Here is a 23,745-nt window from a genome sequence, read left to right on the forward strand (position 1 = left end):
TAGAGATTTTAAGAATTGATACAAAAAGAAATTTCCACGAGCATCATCAAATTCCCTGTAAAACTAGTAAGAAAGATAGAAGCTAAAAACATGTATTAATACATGTTTTTCTAATCAATTACATTACTATTCATGATGTGATGCAGTAAATAACTCCATCAGATTTCATCTTTTGGGGTGAACTTTCTTTGTTTTCATTACTTATCCAGTAAGTTCCAATAAGCAGAGGGATAATGAACATTATCTGTACTGGCTGTACATAAATGTGTATTAATCATCTTATCATTATCAGCAGCAAATGAAAGATCAAAGTCACTTCACAGTGTTGATATTGCATTTTTTCTATAAACGTAAAAATTTCATTGCGTTATGTGCAACCTTGCGCCTGTGTGCGTACGTGTGTGAGCACCTAATAAAAGCAATACTCATTGCCAACTACACCTTTAGAAAGGGAAGGCTGCTCCGACTGTGAAGGTTTACTGAAAGAAGTTATGATTTTACAGCGCACACCATGCTTGTGAGTGCCTGCAAACACAGTGCCAAGGCTAAAAAGCAGCCTTGGTGCCTCCTCCGTTACAACAACCAGAAAGAAAAATCAGAGACTCCTTTTTAACTGCATTTGCCTTTTAGTTATTAACTGACCTGTCCAGAAAGACAGGTGGGAAAAATGATGTATTAATACTAATCTGACAGAATTACACTGGAATTATTAGAATGGGTGACGTCTTAATAAAAGGTCATTTCAGTAATAAGTAGGGGGAAGGGAAAAACCACCCTGCACAAATAAATGCAGGAAGGCTGGATTAAGCTCTCCTAGCACTGTGACGAGGAGAATATGCAAATAAAAACATCCGAGCTGCTCTCAAACAGGAAATGAAAAACTGTAACATAACAAAAACATTTCCCAGAGCAGACATTCAGGCCCTCTGCCAGCTCTTTAAAAACACTGTTAATAACGGTGCAGTAGCTGTTCAATATGGGAGCAGCTGTGAAGAGAACGAACAGCATGTTACCGGAAAGCACGAAGATCAGCAAATTATTATTATTTAAAGAGAGAAATAATTTTGCTCAGAAAAATGTGCTGTCCACCGAAGCAAAAATCAAATGGCCCTTTTGTATTTGCAGCTTATATCACATTAAGGAGAACAGGCAGCACTTTGCAAGGCTTGCTAGGCCAGCTCTTCACAAATATTTACATCTTCCAACATGTAAATAGGCATCTAACAAGATTTTCAAAGGTACTTCGTTTTTGGGGTGCCAAGACACCTGTACTTTTGAAGGCTTCTCTCTGTGGATGACTATAGCTTGCCACTTTGGAAATTAGTTAAATTTAACCATAAAAAACCACCCGCTTAGTGGCTACTTAGTGCCTACGCCAGATCTCGTGGATCTCAGCTTCATGCTGGGCAATGGCATTTTATCAAATGCTATTTTGGGGAAATGAATTTTTCAAGAGTTTTTCCTAACATCAACTTCTTCACATACTTTACAGAATGTTTTTATACTATAAAACCCACTAGGAAAACAGAAAAAAAAAATCTAGTGAATTTAAAACCAAGGTAGATGCTGAAGGTGGCATGGTATTTCTAACTTCTCAACTTGCTTTTGTTCCATGATCTCAAGGAGACTAACAATAAGTGACATGAATGCTGCTTCAGAAAGCCATGTGACACGGTCTAGACAACTGAAAAGGGACAGATGATGCTTCCCACAAAACTGTTAGGTGTTAACTCCTGCCTGAGAAAGTACCTGCTTTTCTGAGGAATCCCTTCAGTACCTGCCAGCCAGAGACACAACGCTGGTGGGACAGATGCCTGAGGATAAACTATTTCTGAAAGACTAGAGCAGACGCTGCCTTCAAGTGTTTTCTCTCATCAAAGCACACAGTCCAGGAGAGCTCTGCTTCAGAGAGGCATCCAGGTGCTCCACACCAGAAGAGATTTCATGCTCTTAGGAAAAATCAGAGTCTCATGCACTTAAGAATGTGGCCTGGTGGCTGCAATGACCTTCAGGTCAAAAAATGAATGATGTCATATTAAATGAGTTCATAGCCGATGTGACACAGACAATCCCTTCATGATAAAAATTCTTATACAGCCCTGACCTTTTGGATTCATCTTCCCCGTCCATTTAGATGGCAGCAGCAATAATCAACTGATCCGCTGAAGGCTGCGGTCTTTTCCTTACCTGTAATAACAATCTCTCATCGCCTATGACGGCAGCTTGGTTCCAATCAATCACTTCCGAGAATGGCAACTCCCATCCGTTGCTGAGCATAACCGGGACACAGGCAGCCTGCACGCACACAGAGGCATCACAGTTGTCAGCAGTACCCGATGGTTAGGGCAAGCTTTGAGGTTTGCACCAACACCACGATCACTGTTTTCTGTACAAGCTCAGGAAAGGCAACAGGGCAAAGAACAGCAGAAGCTAGAGGCCACAGGAGGGTAGCCCAAATGTTGATGGTTTTCCATTTTGTGCTTATGCACGTTCACTGAAAGGTGGGGTTTGCATGGAAAGTGGCGTTTGAAATCTGGTGCTTATGCTGCCAGATGAGGGCTGGACTGTTAAAATGCTGCAGATGTAACACCAGAGAATTTAATACAAAATGATGGCCACCTCTGCTGCTTTGTGAACCATTCAGCAAGGAGGTAACTCCCTCAGTTTTTATACATTGCAAGACAACCCTACCGAAAATATAGATCATATTTAATTCCAGAGCACTTTTCCCACAGAGTGAATTCCCTATCGTGTTTGATATGAACTCTCCAAACACAGGCAAATGCACAAACACAACTCATCTGTCATCACCTGTCTACAAAAATAAGAATCGTTTTCTGTCTTAAAACAAACAAAAAGCATACACATTTAGTATCTCTTTCATACCAGTATGATCTGTCTACATTATTTAATCTTTTACGAGTTGCACATGTTCCTTTGCACAGCAGCAAGTTTGGGAATATTCAGTAAATAGGGCAGTATTTCTGTAAACAAATGATCACCACTACGTTCCAGTCAGCTGGATCACAACATAAGAACCAAACAAAAAAACCTCCTGATGTGATGAAAGAACCTATTACCAGAGAATATGCAATGAGCCTGTACTCTGGTTCAGTCTCCTTTGCATCAAGTCAAGCTTAAGTGCTCTGAATTTGGTTCAGACTAGAGTTTGGATCTCCCCATACCTCCAAAACGATGGTATAAAGGGGATCCTTTCAGACTGCTGTACCTTCCTTGGTAACATGTATGACACACAGGATCTTAGACTGGTCAAGTCTCTGCATTATAGCAGTGCTTATAATGTCTAAAGAACTGTGATCTTTCATAAGGAAATTACATTAGTGCATGAAAAAAGCCAACCAGAAAACACTTAGCAATGTGTTTTATGTTTAAAATATTCCACTAATGTGGATTATGTCTTTCAACATACCCTGGAGCCAGGCAGAAATTGGGAATTCATCATAATTGGTGAATTCTACTACCAGGCCGCTAAGAAAAAACTCAGTGCCTGTATTTTATCATCATCAGCCTGGAGCCTCCAAGTTCTGTACAGTGAGGTACGCTCCCTGCTTTCTTTTTCTGAGATGATGTATCTAACAGAAGCTGCGTGACTTGTGTCCCAGATAAGAGAATAGCTAAGCAGTGTTCTTCAGAAGGATCTGAAGTGACTCGTCATCCTAAATAAGCCAGTCTCACTTCTTCCTCTGAAGAGGCTGGAGAGGGAACAGCACTTTGCAGGCTATCAATCTGAGTAGGAGCACAGAGGTAAGAGACTGTCCAGAACCTGGATCTCAAATCTGACAGCAGGTGTGGGGTTCAGTTGTTAAACCTAAGTGTCCAGCACATTTGGGATTCTCCAGGCTATCCAAGAAACCCATCAAAGGCTGGTGGACATGACACAGGATCTACTGGAGGCCTTCTGGAAAAGCAGCAGGAAGCCAGAAAGGCACCCCTGGGCTTCTAAAATGACATTTATTATACACCTGCACTTATGTACCTGAATCCTGTTCTGCGCAAAACAATACTCTTTAATAGCGGCTGGGACATTTTACGGTTGATGAAGAAAAGTGATGCGATGGTATTCATTAACAGCTTTACTGCCAGTGCTGGAATGCTTCCCAAATGGCAAAAGGACAGCAGGAGGCAGGACCCAGTGAGGTGTTCTCATTTGCCATCTTACTGACACTAAGAAGCACCTCAGCCTCCCCTTCACTCCAGCCCCCTTCACTCCAGCCCCCACGGAAATCCAGATGCCAGTCCTAGAGAGGAGCTGCAGCCTCTCTCAGGATGCTCTGTATGCCTGACTGAACATCCAGGACCCCAGGGCTGAGCTGATGCTTGCCAAAAAACAAAGTCATGTTGGCTGCAGCCAGAGCAGGTCAGTGTCAGGCTCCATCACTGCGCTGCCAAACCCCGCTGCCACAGTGACTCAGGAGCCCCTCTGCGTTGCCCTCTGCTGCTGGCCAACAGCCCTGGCCAACCAGGGAGGTCCCAGAGACAAGAGGTTAGCCGACGCGATGCCCATCTACAAGAAGGGCAGGAAGGAGGATCTGGGGAACTACGGGCCTGTCAGCCTGACCTCCGTGCTGGGGAAGGTTATGGAGCAGGTCATCCTGAGTGCCATCACATGGCATGTGCAGGACAACCAGGGGATCAGGCCCAGCCAGCGTGGGTTTATGAAACAGAGGTCCTGCTTGATGAACCTGATCTCCTATGACAAGGCGATCTGCTTAGTGGATGAGGGAAAGGCTGTTGTCTGCCTAGACTTTAGTATAGCATTTGACACCATTTCCCACAGCATTCTCCTGGAGAAACTGGTTGCTCGTGGCTTGGGCAGGTCTACTCTTCACTGGGTAAAAAACTGGCTGGATGATCAAGCCCAAAGAGTTGTGGCGACTGGAGTTAGATCCAGCTGGTGGCTCGTCACAAGTGGTGTTCCCCAGAGTGTGGTACCGGGGCCAGTCCTGTTTCATACCTTTATTGATGATCTGGATGAGGGGATCTAATGCACCTTTAGTAAGTTTGCAGATGACACCAAGCTGGGCAGAAATGTTGATCTGCTTGAGGGTAGGAGGCTCTGCAGAGGGATCTGGGCAGGTTGGGACCGATGGGCCGAGGCCAATTGTGTGAGGTTCAACAAGGCTCAGTGCCGGGTCCTGCACCTGGGTCACACCAGCCCCACACAGCGCTACAGGCTCGGGCAGAGCGGCTGGAAAGTGCCTGGGGGGAAAGGGTCTGGGGGTGTTGGTTGACAGCCGGCTGGGCATGAGCCAGCAGTGTGCCCAGGTGGCCCAGAAGGCCAACAGCATCCTGGCTTGTATCAACAATCGTGTGGCCAGCAGGACCAGGGCAGTGACCGTCCCCCTGCACTGGGCACTGGTGAGGCGGCACCTGGAACCCTGTGTTCAGTGTCGGGCCCCTCACTGCAGGGGGGACACGGAGGGGCTGGAGCGTGTCCAGAGACGGGCAACGGGGCTGGGGAAGGGGCTGGAGCACAAGTCTGATGGGGAGCGGCTGAGGGAGCTGGGGGTGTTCAGCCTGGAGAAAAGGAGGCTGAGGGGGGACCTTGTCGCTCTCTGCAACTCCCTGACAGGGGGCTGTAGGCAGGGGGGGGGTCAGTCTCTTCTCCCAAATAACAAGCAACAAGACAAGAGGAATTAGCCTCAAGTTATGCCAGGGGTGGTTTAGATTGGATATACGGAAAAATTTCTTCACTGATGGGGTGGTCAAGCATTGAAACAGGCTGCCTGGGGAAGTGGTGGAACCACCATTCCTGGAAGTGTTTAAAACACGTCTAGATATGCTGCTCAGGGATGTGGTTTATTGGTGGACTTGGCAGTCCTGGGTTAATGGTTGGACTTGATGATCTTAAAGGTCTTTTCCAACCTAAATGTTTCTATGATTCTATGAAAAAAGGGAGATCATTAACCAAAGGTTAAGGGGATTCAGGTGCTGTCCCAAACACACTGTGAGCTCCCTGAGATCAGCCTATATCCACCTTCATGTGAAGCTTCCATCTGGGGCTTTACAGCCTCCAGGCCACCTTCTGCGTGTTCAGCAAGCACCACCTCAAGACAGGCAAGGCATAAGCAGGTCTGTTTTGGCTAAGTGAAAATAAAAAACTATTTTTACTGCCCCGGGACTTACTTGTAGTAGAGGCCAGTGTCTCATGGAAAGTCTTGCAGCTTGATAAAATACTGCTCTAAACCGGTCCAAGCCCCACCTCACCCAGGGAGACCCTCTTCCTGGAGGTAATGCAATTCAACCTTCCAATGAGCTCAGTGCTCAACCCCTCCTGGGAAGAAGCTGCCAATTGCTCCAGAAGTATGAATAGAGGCTTTCGCAAAGTGGATTACTGTCCACTAGGGAAATGAAACGCATTTCCCTCCTCCCCACCTCCTTGCTATTGCATGCTGAATTGCAGCCAGCATAGCCAATGCTTTAAACTGCAGCTCTTACCTGCAAGGCTTCCAGAAACCTGAAAGAGCCAAGCCTGCGGCCACGGGGAACCAGACAGAAAGTGGCATTGTGCAGCATTTCACGGTAATCATACCTAACAAGAACAGGGGAGAAAAGAGAAAATTCAATTAGCGGTGAGTCCTAGAGTAACTGGGCGTGAAAATGCAAACAGCTGCTGAGACACATCTGGATAAAATCACCCCCAACCAAGACTGCTCACCACCAGGTTAACTAGCTCCCTCCGTGCACACGTGTGCTAGCCATCTCCCTGGCTCCTTTTTGTTCATCCTTAGGAGCAACCACCATGGGAGAGAGCTGGGGAGGGTGGTAATGAAACTGAGAAGGAAATAATTTTGCCTTTGCAATAATCAGCCATTTCTAAATAAACAGGTATGCATGAGTTCTAACAACTGTGGTTGTTAGAAGTGGTACTTCTGTGACCCTAATTTCCATTCAGATTTAGTCAAAGTCAGGCACAACTGTGTTCATTTCTGTGCAAGAGGTTTGTACAAAGAAAAAAAGCATTCAAGCTATGCCAAAGAAACCTTCCCTTATCAAGCAGGCACTCAAAAAGGGACAGAGGGGTTACAATGACTCACTTGGTGGTTATTGTCAAGTGTGGCGAGAGGGATAACTGCCAAATTTTGGCAATTAACTACATAGCTGCAATGGCCCCTGCTACTCCGAATTAAAATTTTAAGCACCTACAGACACTCCTGAGCTTTATTCTGATTCCATCAATCACCTCAAAAACACACATGCAAAAATCCTCACAGTTTCCAGCCTCTTATTAGCTAATTGTACTTCTGGCAAACCCATGAACTGTGAATGGCATCAACCTTGACTGAGACAAAAGGATCCAGATTAAACACCCTCTGTTCTCCAGAGTGTCCTGGACTCTGCAGACAAATGTTATTTTCACAGTAACTTGTCGCATTTACGTTTTCTAGAAATAATAATCAAATTTAACTGTAACCTGCAGGCAGAGCAATTTTTTTGTATGTGTGTTTACATGTATGTATATACATACATATATGATTGTATTTTATATACAAAAAAGTCCGGATCTACGTTTGTATTCTCAAACAGGCCAGACAGATGGGAGTAAGCCAATTTTCAATTATAAGCTCTGTCTTTAGGAAGAGACATCTTGCAAAGGCCCATTTGCTTAAACAAGCGTGTACAGCTAATTTGCACAAGAAAAGGTCACTGTGAATGGATTAAGATTATCTCCACAGAGAGTAAAATAAAAAGCCTCGTTGCATTAATTAAAACTACAAAACAGACTTCAAAGTACTTTTTTTTTTAAAAAAAACGTATCTCAACTTTGGTTGAAATACATATATACATATTCCATTTAAGTGGCAGCCATTTCTTTTTCTCCATGTGGGATATTGATTGGCAGCCATGTCCCAGCTCACCAGCCAGCAGTGACACAACACACAGGGGAAAACGTCAGGAAACTGGAATACAAAAAAATAATAATAAAAAAAATCTGCCATTTTTAAGCATTCCGTTTTTTACATATTGAGAGGTCTGAGGCTCACCACTTCTGCTGTATATGACAGAAAATGTTAATAAATACCAAAAATAGAATACCCCGTAGGGCTAGAATACGCCAGTCAGAAGTCCCCCATCATTAGCTAGCTAAAAATGTAAAATCCTGTTAATACCCCAGAATGTAACAATATCTGCAAAACACTGGTGGCAGAACCAGAACACAAAGACAATCAGAGAACAAGGCCAGCACAAGTGACTTCTCCATATGCCAGTGATATCTTACACTGGGCACCTTTTCTTTCGTAACTGATTTGTTGATATTAGGATAGATGTACAAAGGAATAAAAAAAACGGATTTTGTTGACCATTTCCCACCTGGAAACCACTTAGCGTCTTCCTCCCATTTGTGTGTTTTAAAGCCTAACGTGTGATTTATTGCTGAGCTCTGGAATAGCATGGTTCATGGTCATCAAGCAATTTATCTACATAATACAGACACAGAAACCTCACCCTAACCTTGATGTATGGCCACAAAATTTCCACTCACTTCAGGGAGAACGTGCAAATACAACAGGAGCAGATCCAGAGTAAAGTAATATCCATTGAGAGCTGCTGCAGAGAATGACATGCAGCAGAGATTCTTCTCATGAACAAATGTCTTTACGATTTCAACCCAAGTGTTTTCAGGTGACTCAACAAGATCTTTGAGCTCAGTGCTAAGGGGCTGATTTCCAGTTTAATCCCCCTCAGCGACCACTCTAGGATCCAGCATTTATTTGAAATCCTTAAATACAAGGTGCTAATTTTACTCCTACTGGTTCGTGGGTAGCATGCAAAGCAACAGAGGCACCCTGCCTTAGCTGAAAGACAGAAGATAGCCCAGTATGTTTAAATACAAATTTGGAAACGCTTTTCACACAACACATGTAGCCAGCCACAAATACATAAACATCTCTGTCAAACTGCAAGCACAGCTTTGTAATTTGAAGCATCACTTATGGAGGAAATTGTTTACATGTACTTCAGTCAGCCTGCAGCAGAGGCCATTTCACTTTTTTTTTCAGACTGCCAGGCAGCATTTGGAGGAGATCTTGGCCACAAAACATCACCTGGTGAATGAAGCTCCAGTCCACAGGCCATGGTGGGGGACAGAAGGTGTCAGAGCAAGCCCCAGTTTCAGATTCCTTCCCATTCAGCCATGTAGGAATCACACATGCAGCAGGAGGTTTGAGCTTTGCCAGTGTTTTGTCAGGGCAAGAAGATAACTTCTGTATCATTGGCATTTTTTTCCACATAGAAAGCATACACACATCTCACCTGAAAGCATCTCTGCATTTCCCTTAACTCTGACTTGAAATACTTCCAGTGAAGTCAGTGAGATAACGTCTATGATTAAAGGTAGGTATCTGAGTTAAATCTTTGCTGTACTTGAAATTTCTCCTTCACTTTTTCAGGAGAGAAACCGAAGCTGGCACAGACATCCAGGAACACTCTCTCAGCCAGAGCAGGACACTTGTACACTAAGTACTGATCTGGCACCTACTGCAAATACCAGTATAGCATCAACGACGGGCTTGATTTCCCCACCACCTTCACTGACTAATCTCAACAAGACCTCAGGGAGGCAATGAAGTATTATAATCCCGCTCACAACTGGCAGAGGGGCCTTAAGCTACAGAGAAGCAAGTCAAGTGTTTAGAAGAGGTTCTTCCAGAGCCTCCTCTTCTTCTCCCCTGGCAATGGGGGTTATATCTGTTTTCAGAACTACTTATTGCCATTAGGCGGTAATGGCTGAAGATGGCAGGGAGATTTGTTACGGTCTTCCATCGCTGTGGTTTCTGCAAACCTGGAACTGCCGGCTTGTGGGGACAGCTCTGCATTACCTGCCTATCCGGATGCACTGGTTTTACCCGGCTGCAGAGGTTTTTCAGGCTTCACTTGCAGCTGAGGAATTGGAGCTCGGACCAGCGTCGTGGGGCACCACGCAGGCGGCTGGCCAGGCACTTCTTCCTTACTTGTGCTGCTTCGGTGTCGCACTCCTTCTGGTGCTTTCCTTTACTGCTGGCAGTTAATCTTTCCGAGTATTTACTGTAAGAAAGCTTTAAGAGGCGTCCTCTGCTTTGCTTGGAGGGTATTTATTTCCAGAATAATCCTGGTTTCTGTGTTAGAAGACTGCTGGGAGAGGGGGCACGTGCTTATTGCTCATATTCCCATACTCCTTCATTCTGCACGCTTGCATGGAAGTAACATTTTACTGCCAATTTTAGGGTCGGCTTGGCCTGGGCCTCAGCTGCATCATTCAAAGACGCTAAAATCCAAAATGCATATGCTTTTAAAATGACAGTTGGGGCTTTAGAACTAAAATAGCTACAGATTTAACCCAAAGCTGGCATCCCTCTGTAAGGATCAGCAGTGTGTTTTATTAACTTTCATGCTTCCTTCTGTAATGATTAAGTGCACCTTGTTCACAGCTAATACCTTTTTAGGCAGCATAAACAAATAGCTCTATTTGTAATCAATTCTAATTTATTCACACTTTAATTGAAATATCCCCTCCCTGCTACCACCCATAGCTGAGAAAACATGTTCGGCCCCATCTATCACGCAGGTGTAAACACTGCAACGCCATGCGGGCAATTATATGAAGGAGAAACGCTGCTCAGCCAAATGCTCTTACCATCTTAACTTCTTGATCCAACACATTGCTTCTGTCTTTCTCCACCACCCTCCCCCCACCTTTTTTTTCCTTCTGATGTGCCGACCTTGTCAATCAGCAAACGGATTAGAGGGCTGCTTGGGATTCCTGGTTCACCATTATCCCAAGGAGCCCAGGCAGGCTGCAGAGGCTCTGCAGTAACTAATCAGCCATGCCATACATTCCTTCTTGCAGCTTAAGCATTTCCCCATGTCACTACACTTAAGAGATTATAAACTAGCCTGGGAAACATTTTCACTACCAATTTTAACATAAACTATTTTTTGCCCAAGCCACATTGTCATCACTATTGATTGAAGAGAGGTCTAAAAAGACGTTGCTGTTTAGATCAGCAGATATGTCCAGCTACCTAGATGTGATGATATCATACTTTATCCAGCTATATGTCACCTGTCACGCAGGACATCATAAAGCAGTGTACATATTTTCTTATCTAATCCTTTCAACACTGATATGGGACACCATCACCATTCCCATTTCATAGACAGAAAACCTGAGATACAGATGACTGGTGGCTTCTACCGCAGCTAGACAGACCTTGGGAATGCTAACCCCGGCGTCCTCATCTGCCTCCTTCCTCTCTGGTGATAACAGCACTCACCGAAAAGCAGCTGTATGTTATGGCTATCAAAATTCAGATGGAGATACAGGAGCAGAAACCAAACCAAATACAATGGGTTTAACCCAGGAGTACATATTTTAATAGCGTCACATATAATCCATCTTCTGGAAGATGCTGGAGCTCATCTTTGGCAGGAAGTATCAGCACGTAATGCCATAGATATCAGATGGGACTAGAGCTGTTTTTTTCCTTTCCCAAGCCAAAAATTGCGATGGCACTTAATCAACTATGTCCAGGGCTCCCTCCCTGAATCTACACACTACATCTACCAGAAATCTCTGCATCAGTTCAAGTGCTACAACAAAGACAGATATAAGACATGTGTAACACAAGGCTAAGCAGTGGAGTGTTTCCCAGTTTTCCAGTATATTCAGTTTCAGCTACTAACCGGCCAGTTTTCTGTGCGTGAATGCTTAATGCAGATGGCTCTGAACTAGTGGCTGGAGAGCCTGAAAAGAAACCCACTCTGTCACACAGAGCATCTTGTTGCTTGGCTTCCATTAAGGTATGCTGGCTTTTAAATAAACTGTCAAGTAAAACTTGGCATTGAAAGCACCAAGTGAGTAACTGTCTTTGTAGAAAAGCGGACGGCTCAGCTGTGCATCAAATAGATAGCTGCCCAAGACTGAGCTCGAAAGACTAACGCATCATACTTGGAAGGGTGCCGTCGCTGCAAACTGCTTGCTTTTGGATTTACGGCTGCACAATGCTTTGGGGTGATCTTAATGCCGGTTAACAGGCTACTGGCTGGCAGTTCATCTCCCTCTCTGCAAGCACTGGTTCTGGAATTAGAAAGTTTGGAGGTGCAAAAACATAATTGGAAAACTTTTTTTTTTTTCCCTGCTTAAAGGGCTAATTGATTTCACAGGTGTTTAATTATCATTTGCTGTGAGATAATACCTTGTAGTGCCATAAAAAATGGATTTAATTTTCGAGTGCTTGCAAAACCACTGCCAAAGCCAAGTTAGAGCTAAAGCTAGATAATTGTTCTATAAATCAAACACACTGCCTCCTTTCTTTGAAATTTTTAATACTTGGCTATAATGATATCTGACGACCTTGAAACTAACATAAAAAGGATTTTCTTGCCAAGTGCTGAAAGGCAGCCATTGGAGTATTTCTTTCAGCCTGGTTCATTACTACAGCCGCCACAGACATGTGCCCTGGCTGCAGGACTCCAAGAGATGCTATGGTGCAAGTACAGCAGCAGCATGCGTGAAAAGTGATTTCAGCACAAGGTAACAGCGAAGTACAGGTATGAGCATGAGCACAATCTGAAAATACTCCTAAATTAATGAAAATACTGCAGTTCTAGACATGGCAATGGAAATTAAACTCAGCAAACATTCAGCAAATAATGTCAAGGTACAACTGTTTCCTCCTTTCCATGCCAGCATCTTCTTCTAGTTCAGAAGGTTGGAATAATAAAGAAAACCTGGGAAGCAGAGTTTTCACTTTAATGTACTGCTAAAGAAACTTTGTCACAGTTAAGATGGACAGTAAGCATTGAGATTTAAATAATATTTAAAATCTTCAGTGACATCACAGTTGGATTCAGTTCGCTTTGGTATTACGCACAGAAACATTTCGATACGCAAGTCATTAAAGTCAATATACATTCTAGCAAATAAAAATGCTCTAATGACTTTTGTCTAACTATTTACACAGAATGCCCTGTAAACCTATATGGTGCATATAAAGCACACAGAATATTTGGACTGCCAAATACTATCCAGCTGGCTCCCAGCATGGCGGTTACACCACCTATAATAAGTAGTCTTATACAGTAGCAAATGTGGTCCCACCAACCCAATTTGATATTTAAAGATAACCGCTTATTTAACAAATGCGCCACAGAGGGTTCCTAAGCAGTGTGTCAGAGCTAAGCCTTGCTGAGGTGCCTCTCTAGGCAGTGTTATGCCCCAGTTACCAGCAACCTGCTAATAGCATGGTGTAGCTTTTCTTCTAAAACCAAATGCCATCTCCTAGGCTTTGAAGTCCTCTAAGAGTGCCTGTTTCACAACAGCACCTTGCTGTGCTGGCAGCAAGAAAACTCAAAACATGCCTGAATAAGAAAAGTCCATGAGGAAGCAAATGTTCTGCTTGCTTGTATCTTCCAAGGAATGTAAATGCAGCACCACATATTGTGAATTCAACACCCCCTAGGTCGGTGGAAAAGCAGTGAAGATGCTGATGCTTACATGCGTGGATGCATGCACAGGAACACACACAGAGCCACAGCGTAAGACTATGGACCCACCTCCCCTGTCAGCCCCTCTCAAGTGACATGGATGTGTATGAATCCTCTTTGCCTGAAACGTGCCCATCTAGCAATTACTGCTTGTCAAGCTGCTGAACCCTTACAAGGTAAAGACAAGACCAACCTGTTAAGATGATCCAGTGGTGCAAGCAGGCTCTTTCTGACAGGATTCTTCTAACAATAAATTATGCCAACGCTTTGCATCATTATGGTACCTCTACCTTGCCATTATCTGGAGATCACAGACTCCTTTTTGAATATTTTAATATAAAGAACCCCAGCCTGCCAGCAGGAGAACAAAGCAGCATCTCCATTTCACTGACGGGGAAACCACCACGCAGCCTGAACTTGGGCTTCATCTACTCATCCTTGTTCCCCAGTACTCTGTACAGAAAAATATGAGTAAGTTGAAAGTAGCATCTAACTCTTGACAGTGTGCTTTGGCATTTCAACAGAGAACTAATATCCTGGGCTGCATCAAAAGAAGCCTGGCCAGCAGGTTGAGGGAGGTGATGCTCCCTTTCAGCTCCGCTCTTGTGAGACGCCACCTGCAGTGCTGCATCCAGCTCTATAGCCCCCAACACAAGAAAGACAGGGACCTGTTGGAGTGAGTCCAGAGGAGGGCTATGAGAACACTCAGAAGGCTGGAGTACCTCTCTGATGAAGAAAGGCTGAGAGAGTTGGATACAAGGCTCCAGGCAGACCTTAGAGCAGCCTTCCAATATATAAAGCGGGCTTATAAGAAAGATGGAAAGAGACTTTTTATCAAGGCCTGTAATGACAGGACAAGAGTAATGGTTTTAAAACTAAAAAAGGGTAGATTTAGATTAGACATAAGGAAGAATTTTTTTACAATGAGAATGGTGAGGCACTGGCACAGGTTGCCTAGAGAAGCTGTGGATGTCCCATCACTGGAAGTGTCCAAGGCCAGGCTGGATGGGGCTTTGAGCAACCTGGTCTATTGGAAGATGACCCTGCCCGTGGCAGGGGGGTTGGAACCAGACGATCTTTAAGGGTCTCTCCCAATCCAAATCATTCTATGACTCTGTGTGTCTAGTTTTTAAAATTGGGGATATTATATTGCGTCCTTCACAGAGTAACTTTGTTTGGATTTTAGCCTTTTCCTAGCAGTGAGGCAGTGTCAAACGCTTGTCCTAAATAGCCCAATCTGGTCCCATTAACCAGCCTCACATGCTGTGATGGTCCAGCTGTGAACATCTTTGGGGCAATTTCCCACTGCAAAGCCCGTTTCCTTATTCATAGAACCATAGAATCATAGAATGGTTTGGGTTAGAAGGGTCCTTAAAGATCATCTAGTTCCAACCCCCCTGCCATGGGCAGGGACACATTCCATCAAACCAGGTTGCTCAAAGCCCCATCCAGCCTGGCCTTGAATACCTGCAGGGACGGGGCATCCACAGCTTCTTTGGGTAACCTGTGCCAGTATATCACCACTCTCACAGTAAAGAATTTCTTCCCTCTATCTAATCTAAATCTACCCCTGTTTAGTTTAAAACCATCACTCCTATTGCTACAGACCCTACTAAAAAGTCTGTCCCCATCTTTCTTATAAGCCCCCTTTAAGGACTGAAAGGCTGCTATAAGGTCTCCCCGGAACTTCTCTTCTCGAGGCTGAACAACCCCAACTCTCCCAGCCTGTCACAGGAGAGGTGCTCCAGCCCTCTGATCATCTTCACAACCCTCCTCTGGACCCGCTCCAACAGGTCCGTGTCTTTCTTATGTTGGGGGCCGCAGAGCTGGACACAGCATTCCAGGTGGGGTCTCACCAGAGCCGAGTACAGGGGCAGAATCACCTTGCTTGACCTGCTGGCCATCCTTTTTTTCAGAGAATAGATCTATTAATTTATTCTCTAACTTTAAATAATTAAAAAAAAAAAAAAAAAAAAAAAAAGCCTACTATTGGAATTTCAGTTATTAAAGCATCAGTTTGAATTAAAGACCCAAACAAAGAAAAATCCATACTGCATTTTCTGAACAAAGAAACAAATTCTAGCTCATCTGCCACACACTCTAATTCTGAGATTACAGGGCATACCTGAAAGCCTCAGAGTGCAGAGAAATAAAAGACTTATTGTGAGATCTCTCACCTGTCAGCACCTGCTGGCTCTGAATCTGGTGATTCCCGCCTGAGGGTCAAAAAAAAAAAAAAAAAAAAAAAAGGGCTCCAAATTTTTCCTAATAGCTCTTTATTGAAAACCTGAGGTTAAAAAATGCTGAAGAGGAAAAGTTTTCTAGGGTTTCATGCTTCAGTATCTTGGCCTACTGAATGTTTTAACTAACCTAGAAAGAGAAGTGGTTGATTACAAGCCCTGGATAGTAAAACATGAATAAAGCATCTGTTTATGCCACAGTCCAGTAACTGGACCCAGCAGAGTCCAGAGGACGCTGGTGTAAAGAACACTGGCCTCTCCATTAAGCTGCCTGTAGGACTGGGACTTCAGCAGGACAGTGGAGAAAGCACAACCCCCTGCAGATTGAATTAGAAGGGGTTATCATTTCTATTCTTGCTTTGAATGTCTGGCTGAGCTCTTTACCAAACGATTTAGAATAGTCATTATGAAGCTTATCATTTTCTATTCAGCTCCACAGATTTTCCCATTACGGCTATCGAGCTCCTAAGTGGCTTGTTGGCATCTTTAAAAGTTATAGTCCTCCAGACGCAACATCTAAAAATGGAAAGCAAAGATGATGTGCAATACTGGCTCTAATTATGCAGGAGTTCATTTCTATGAATGACTGGATTTGTTTCCAAGGAAAAAAGAGGGACTTTACACAGGAACTGCTGGCAGAGCCCCATGTTGTCTAGGCACGCTGACCCAAAATGTGACCATTCTTGGAGGAAAAATTAGTTCAGCAAATCTATGGAACAACTTTGAATGAAATAGAGAAGTGATTTATTTTTACTCATAAGAAGTCAGCTGCAGCTTAGTCCCCAGGAGGGGTAACACCACAAGATACCTAGATACTTCAATATTTTGATTCTTTATTAGTTCTCATATTTGCTTTCATCTGTGGATCTCAAAGTATTTTCTTTCTCCCTTCTATAAATGAGACAAAGCTACCTCAAAAACAGGAGTAGGACACAAAGCAGGGGAAAAATAAAAAGAACCCTAATTCAGTGTATTTTGATCTTGTAGCACTGAACTTTAGGGTGAAACCCCAGCGCTGTTAGTCCAGGGCAGGCTTCCACTGACAGCGGGTGCTGATATTCTGGACCTAATGAGGACTAACTAACTTCTGCAACAAAGCAGTGCAGGAGCATGAACTGTGGAAGGGCAGGAAACCGCAGATTTTTTCCCTATTGCAGTGAACAGTGAGCATTCAATTAATTTTCATCTAAGCGAGAAAAGAGGAGACAGCAGGAAGAAATATAAAAATGCACTGATAATTGTTTTTCAGTGACACCTCCCATTCCTGTCCTCAGTTTTGTTAACAGAAAGCTAAATCAGGCCACTTCATGTAAGACTGCTTCAGAGTGGCCTGATAAAAAGGGATCTGTCACTCAAAGATCTGCTCCTTCTCTGTGCTTGCTCACTTCTGCTGACTACAGTAAAATAAAAGTTTTCTATTATTTGCTTTTCTCAGCAAAAAAGGCAGCTAGAAAAAAAGTATGACTCTTCTGCATCTCTGCATCACCAAGTCCCCTTTGGAACTGGACTCTCTTCTCCTCTTGACCCAGAGGAAAACATGAGCTGCACACCGTTAAGTGCAAGTTTAGAATTGTAGCTTCCTTTTTTTAGCCAGTTTGTACCTTTTCTAGGGTTGTTCAGGCAACTCCAGCGGTCTTCAGCTGACATTACACCAGAACAGGGTGACTGAGCTGGAGAGTGTCTTATCTTACCCACTTTCAACAGGACAAGAGGTAATGGTTTCAAACCAAGAGGGTAGGTTTAGATTGGATACTAGGAAGAAATACTTTATGTTGAGGGTGGTGAGGCACTGGAAGAGGCTGCCCAGAGATGTTCTGGATGCCCCATCATTGGAAGCATTCAAGGTCAGGTTGGTTTGGGCTCAGAGTGACCTTATATATTGAAAGATGTCCCTGCCCATAGCAGTGGGGTTGGACTAGATGATATTTGAAGGCCCCTTCCAATCCAAAACTTTCTATGGTTCTACGATTGCCCATGGTGGCACATGGGACTTTTAGGTCCCAGCTTGAGCCATGCAAAACTGCTGTCTAAAAAACCCCACAAGCACGTTTGCATCCATGCATACTTAGACATACACACTTCCACACTATTTAAAAAGGACTTTCATCTGGAAACCACTGATGCATGCGCATATCCTTCTTCTCTTGGCTGACCCTGCCCTGACACACAAAGAATGTCACACATGATTTTTGCAAAATTACTTTTTTGAAAATTCAAGGCCCATTTTGAGAACAAAGTTAGAGGAATAGCCAACCAAAGCAAATTGAAACCTCGTTTTGAAGGAGACGTCTTCTCAAGCATTCAAAGCAAGTCTTTTGAAAACCAGTCTGCAAACATGAGTGCCGAACGCTATCTAAACCAGACCATATCGCAATTCTGAGAGCTGCTTATCGTTCTGCTCCTAAGAGTCCCAGGGAAACCACATACCTGCTGATGGTGAATGCCTGACTGCTCGCATCTGTAGCCCTAATGCATCACTGCAGTGTCAGGCACCTGAGCTACGTTGGGACCAATCCTAAGAGATGCAGACAGTGTTTCTCGGTCCCTATTGATGACCACTCTCACTCATGGTGTTCAGCACCACACAGAATCATCTGTTTCACTTTTTTTAGCATTCCTGCCCTGCTGGGCAGTGTCTGCCTGGAACATGCTATGTCTGTTTGTGAGCTAATACATTATTTACACAAACTATTCAGGCATAGAAGCAAGGATATAAAACATTTATCAACAAAGGGACCTGTTTGTCATTTTAAAATAATTATGTTTCTTTAAAGAAACCAACAAATTCAGTTGTCTCAGAATTATTTATTAGGTTGCGCAGGCTTGAAAGGACTCTCTCCTTCGGAGGGAGGAGCCTCCACTCCACATAAAGCTTTAACCATAAGACATTTTATACCTCAGCAATGAAATCTCAAGCTTGCAAGTTTTGTAAGTCAGAACTCTAATGAGAAGCACAGGTCAGGTTAGGTGTATAGCGGCACCTTCTCCTGTAATCTGCCAGACACTGAAACACCTGAAATGAACTGTGGGGTTGCAGGGCAAGGAATTCCCGAGGGCATTTACAATTCTGCTCTACTGTCAGTAGCTGGAACACACCTACACTACACTTCTACCTGGAAGCAGCTCTATCAGCCCCAGCCCTAGTGGGATACAGCCAGGCATCTCCTCCAGCCCCGCTGAGAAGTGTGTGGGGCCACCCTGGCACTGCCTGGCAAAAAAGCCCTTTGCTCTCTACCTGCTCCGGGCCCTGCCCTGCCTTTTTATACCTCCTCCAGCAATTCAGGCGCAAGGACAAATGGAAAGGGAATGGCATAGTCATGCAAGTGTTCAGATCTGAGAGGGATCTGCGATCTGGTGTGCTTTGCAGATTGCTAAGGAAAACATGACTGTCCATACAAAAGGGCTTATGAGGGGATGCCAGCAGTGATCAGACTACTTGGAGGAACAACAGTTCTTTGACCAAGAGCTAACAGCCAACAGATGGAGGGGAATGATGTTCACTGTAAGAGAGGCCATGTGATGACACACTGCAACACACAACTGGACTGTTTTTTTATACAAGTGTGTTAATTTTGATACTAATTTTAAAGTACTTAGTGTTATTTTTTAACCTTCCAGTGATAAGCACACAGCGGGTACAAAGACGTCCCTAAAGGAGTCTTCTGCATCAGAGTAACTTCAGCTTCCTACCTCTTATAAACTATAACCGCAGCACCCTGCGCTGGCAGGAGAACAGGCTGCACCGTTTCCAGCTGAGTCTGGGTTTTGTGTGCTGTGTCCCCACGGGGCATACATGAGACCATGAGCTCTCTCTGCAAACTTCCAAGCAGCTTTTCTCCCTGAGCTCCTCCCCTCAGAATCCAGATGGGCTGCGATACAGGCATTTTCGTACAGCAGCGCCTCAAATCATGTGTTAGACATGTCAGCAGTTTTTGCCAACATTGGAGGCTAAAAAGGTGCAGACCTCGAGCAGGTTTTCTGGAGCATCCTCATGCAGCGCAGACATCTTTTACATACTGTTTAAGAGACTATAAAATGCAGTAAACCAAAATCCTCTGTAATGCTTGGTATCTGAAACAAGACTTTTTACCTCTGAAAGGAGCAACTCTGTAAAGGATTAGAGGGTCACCGTGGACAAGCAGCTCAAGGCTGTTACAAGGCAAATGAATCCTTTGACACATCAACCACACTGTACACACAAAGAGGAAACAGCCCCTAGGTACCCAGAGCTGGTGTGGCAGACACCAGAAAATATCCAGTGCTAATACCTCCACATTTTAGAAAGATGCTGAATAACTCAAGACAGAGAAAAGGGACAGGAAAGTTATTTAAGGGACTGTAGTAAATACCCTTCTGATAGAGGTTTAAAGAGCTCGGTGTATTCAGCTTATCAGAGAGAAGAGGAAGAAGTGGCTTGATTACGGCATGTAAGTGGCTCCACAGGGACAAAAAGAAAAGGAACTGAGAGTTCTTTAAGCTGCTGAAAAAGGACACAACAAGAATCAAGAGGTGGAAGTTAAAAGTGAAACAAACATCAATAGAAATCTGTACTAACGCCCCGGCACCAAAGGTATTTTAACCACTGAACCAAACTGTCATGAAGGATGGTGGCTCCTCCATTAAGCCATCTCTGGAAATCAGAAGCAAGCGCTTTGCTGGAGGATACGCTTTAACTCATCATGGTTCACTGCAGCACAGGGGTAAAGCCGGTGACACAGAATGGGCTGCAGCGTGCAGGAGATCAGACGGAGTAATCTCCTGGTCCATCTGGCCTTCCGTTTTCTGTAAAACCTACTAGTTCTGGTGCTTTCTGATAGTCCTGAGCATAAAACCTCTATCTCCAATATGCTGTCGTGCAAACTTCATCCAATTAGATTTGTATTGAAATGCAGGGGGACACGAAAAGGGATGGTACCTTCCGATAAGCAACCCATAGCACTACTTAGATCACTTTACGATACAATAAATTCTGTAAGACTGAACAATAACAGACTACACTTAATAACAAATAACCTTCAGGATTTTTGCTACTTCAGACCAACATATTCAACTTACTCGAGAATCATTTATTTGATGAATGGGGAAGTTTAAAAAGTACCTATCGTTGTACAGAGATCAGTATTGTATTTCTGTAGATCTCAATTGGTTTCATTCCTATAAAACTCTTAAGACTTTTCCATAAGGATGATCACTCCAATCAAAGCACGAAGTGAAAAGGTTCACTCTTTGATTATCATTCGAGTAAACTTAATAGAGGCATCCATAAATTAGTAGGGAAGAAGGAAGGGAAAAAACCCAAATCAACAAATGATTATGCCTAGGTGGAAATTTTTAAATCTTTTTCAATGGATTACTGAAACCCTCCCGAGTTCATCTGCAGATACTGGAAACATGAATGGATAAAACTGGAAGCCTAGGGATTAGCAAAGTCATTACCATAATCACATTTTCCTTACGTGAAATATTTTGCTCTCTCCTCCCTCCACCTTTCAAAGGTTTATGATCTCTGTCTAGTAATGCAGTCAGTTTTTCCATGAAATGTACCAAGTCCTCTGTAATTTAGTTGGGAACATCGGTGTTTACTATCTTTTGCAGCGAGCAGTCCTGTTTAAAACCAGTTTCTCATCACACATTAATATTCTGGTATGGGAGGTTTGCAGACATGGAGAAGGAACAATAAATAAGTTTGAAGGCAGCTCCTTGCCTGTTTTATCGTCTCACAGGTTAGTCTGCGTTCAGAGGGGAGGAAGGTCTGCGTACTGCAGTCACACCTCACAAATACAGTTTTCTTGGTTTATACCATCCTCTGCTTTGAGTTTTCTCGCTCTGCTGAGTAAATACATCTTTGGCAGAAGCCCAATGAGGCGAGGAGACATGTGGTTTGTGCCTTGCCCACACCTCAGCATCTCGAGATGGCTGTGGTTTCCACAGGTGTCTCCCAGCTCCGCTCAGCTGCTCAGCTGGCACCAAGAGCAGCATCGGACCGCGCCTTGCTCACAGCGTCTCTCACCCCCTTCTCCCTTTTCAGCCTGACAGGTTCAGTGTGGTTCTGCGGCGACCTTTTCCATGGAGTTTTGAAGGATAACGTAATTGCTGCCTCAGCATATTCCCCAAGAAATTCACGAGAGAGCTTTCAGCTCCAGTTTTGTGAAGAATTTGGAAAAAATTAAGCCTTTAAAGTGACACACGACCTTACTGTCTGTCCCAGCGCTGCCACAAATGTCAAAAGCCTCAGCAAACACTGCTTGAATGAGAGATCTGACAAAAGCCCCATAGAGAAGTTATGGCAGATAATGTTAACCCGTTACTCTGTGAATTTTATTATAGCTGCTGATTTTTGGGTCTCTCCTCAACCCCCAAACTCCTGATGAATGTGTAAATTAGTTTTGCCTAAGGATACCAGCACACAGTTACTGAATCGCTGTGTGTTTAGACGAATGCTGCAGGGAAATGTCCATGTACATCCTGTAGCTGTTTATATTCACACAGCTGTGAACTAGCAGCCTCTTGGCCTTGGGTCCTAATGCACCTACAGTCTCACTCATTTGCAGGAACGTAACTCATCTGCATGTGCTGCACGTGGAGGGAAGGGCGGCTTTAGCTGGACTGCAGGTTATGGTGCTCCACAGCAGCCCAGGTGCAGTGGTGCAGTGCTGCTTCTCCAGTAATACAAACCAGATTCCACTAAAAGCTGGTACCCGTCTCATCCAATTTAATTTCCAAGCAGCAGAGAACTCAGTAACCCCTGCTGCACAGACCAGGTCAGAAGGGAGCAGGCTCAGGAGACAGTCAAATGCTGCGTGGGAGCAGGAGCCGCCTGCCTGCAAAAGGAGAGCTGGGATCTGGGGTTAACCAGGACTGAAAGGCCAAGCACCCAGCAGAGACATCCCCGCAGGCTGGCTGGGACCCAGCAGTGGCTGGGTCCCCAAAGGAGAGGACAGAGCCTGCAGGCATGATTCTACTGCAAAAGGCTCTTACCCACGTACTGCCAAGACATGCTGCCCTCAGGGGACAGCCCAGACGCTCTCATAAATTAGTGCATCGAGGTCACCACAGCCAGGTTTTCACACGTCCTGGGCTGCAACAGCCCCACTAAAAGCTGTGCTCTTCTCCTAAAGTCACGAGGCTGCTGACAGCAGTCCTGGGCCAAGGACAGATGGTGCCTGTGCCCATGTGGCCCCATGGGCTGCTTCAGTGCCATCTGCCTGGGGACACGGTGCAGCAGTAGGCATCCTCTGTAACCTCATCCCCTGAACTTCAGCCTCTGGAGTTTGAAAATCTGGCTGTAGTTCTCATACATTGACAGCAACGCAGCCTTTACTTTGCTCTGTCTGCTGCTTAGAAAAACACACCAAGGTCAAAGAAAGAACATGACTTGAAGGCTCCTCCCAGCAGCATCAGGGTCTTGGTGCCTAACAGAGGTTACACCATCAGGAAAAATGCTTCTGCCTCTGACGTCTGTATTGTGACCCCGAACAGCCAGTACCGGGTGATTTTTATGCTTAGCCCGAGGAATGTTTGCAAAATGATCAATGACGCACACAAATGGGCTCTTGTTTGCCTTACTGTACACACTGCAAATACTGTTGTTGATGAGGAGGTTTTTGCCAAATGGTTCTGAACACACCCAAAATGGGATCCCAGAGATAAAACTGCAAAAGCAAAGTAATGTGATCACCAGCTGTCTTCTAAGAGGGACGGACTAGTGTCTTCTGATTTGGGCTTAGCCTGCAGGACTGTTTCAGCAGAAGTGAAAAACAGAAGCAAGTAATGTCACCTACTCACCTCTGCTGCTCTTAGGACCAGCCTGGATTGCAGGGAGCTGTTGTACTGCTTTTAAGCTGAAAATCCTTTCCCACTCAGCTTCTGGAGCAACTCTACTATTTAAAATTTGAATTCCCTCAATTTCCAAGGAACGCTTAATCGGAACTTGTTTCTGAAGGGGTCTAAACTGGGGACTGGAACGAGATGATCTTTAAGGTGCCTTCCAACCCAAACCATTCTTTGATTCTAAGTT

The 23,745-nt window shown here is 44.3% G+C and overlaps 1 protein-coding gene across 1 annotated transcript in view; it reads right to left on the reverse strand.

The window, feature by feature from the left end:
• The window catches only part of EXT1 (exostosin glycosyltransferase 1), a 181,575-nt gene that overhangs the window by 19,653 nt on the left and 138,177 nt on the right, over positions 1-23,745 (reverse strand). The window contains exons 2-3 of the mRNA XM_040586450.1: positions 6,460-6,553; positions 2,188-2,295 (exon numbers count right to left, since the gene is read on the reverse strand). Coding sequence (XP_040442384.1) covers positions 2,188-2,295; positions 6,460-6,553 — 202 coding nt within the window. The remainder of the gene's footprint in view (positions 1-2,187; positions 2,296-6,459; positions 6,554-23,745) is intronic.

This window comes from Falco naumanni, chromosome 3, assembly GCF_017639655.2.
Source record: "Falco naumanni isolate bFalNau1 chromosome 3, bFalNau1.pat, whole genome shotgun sequence".
Taxonomy (NCBI): Eukaryota; Metazoa; Chordata; class Aves; order Falconiformes; family Falconidae; genus Falco; species Falco naumanni.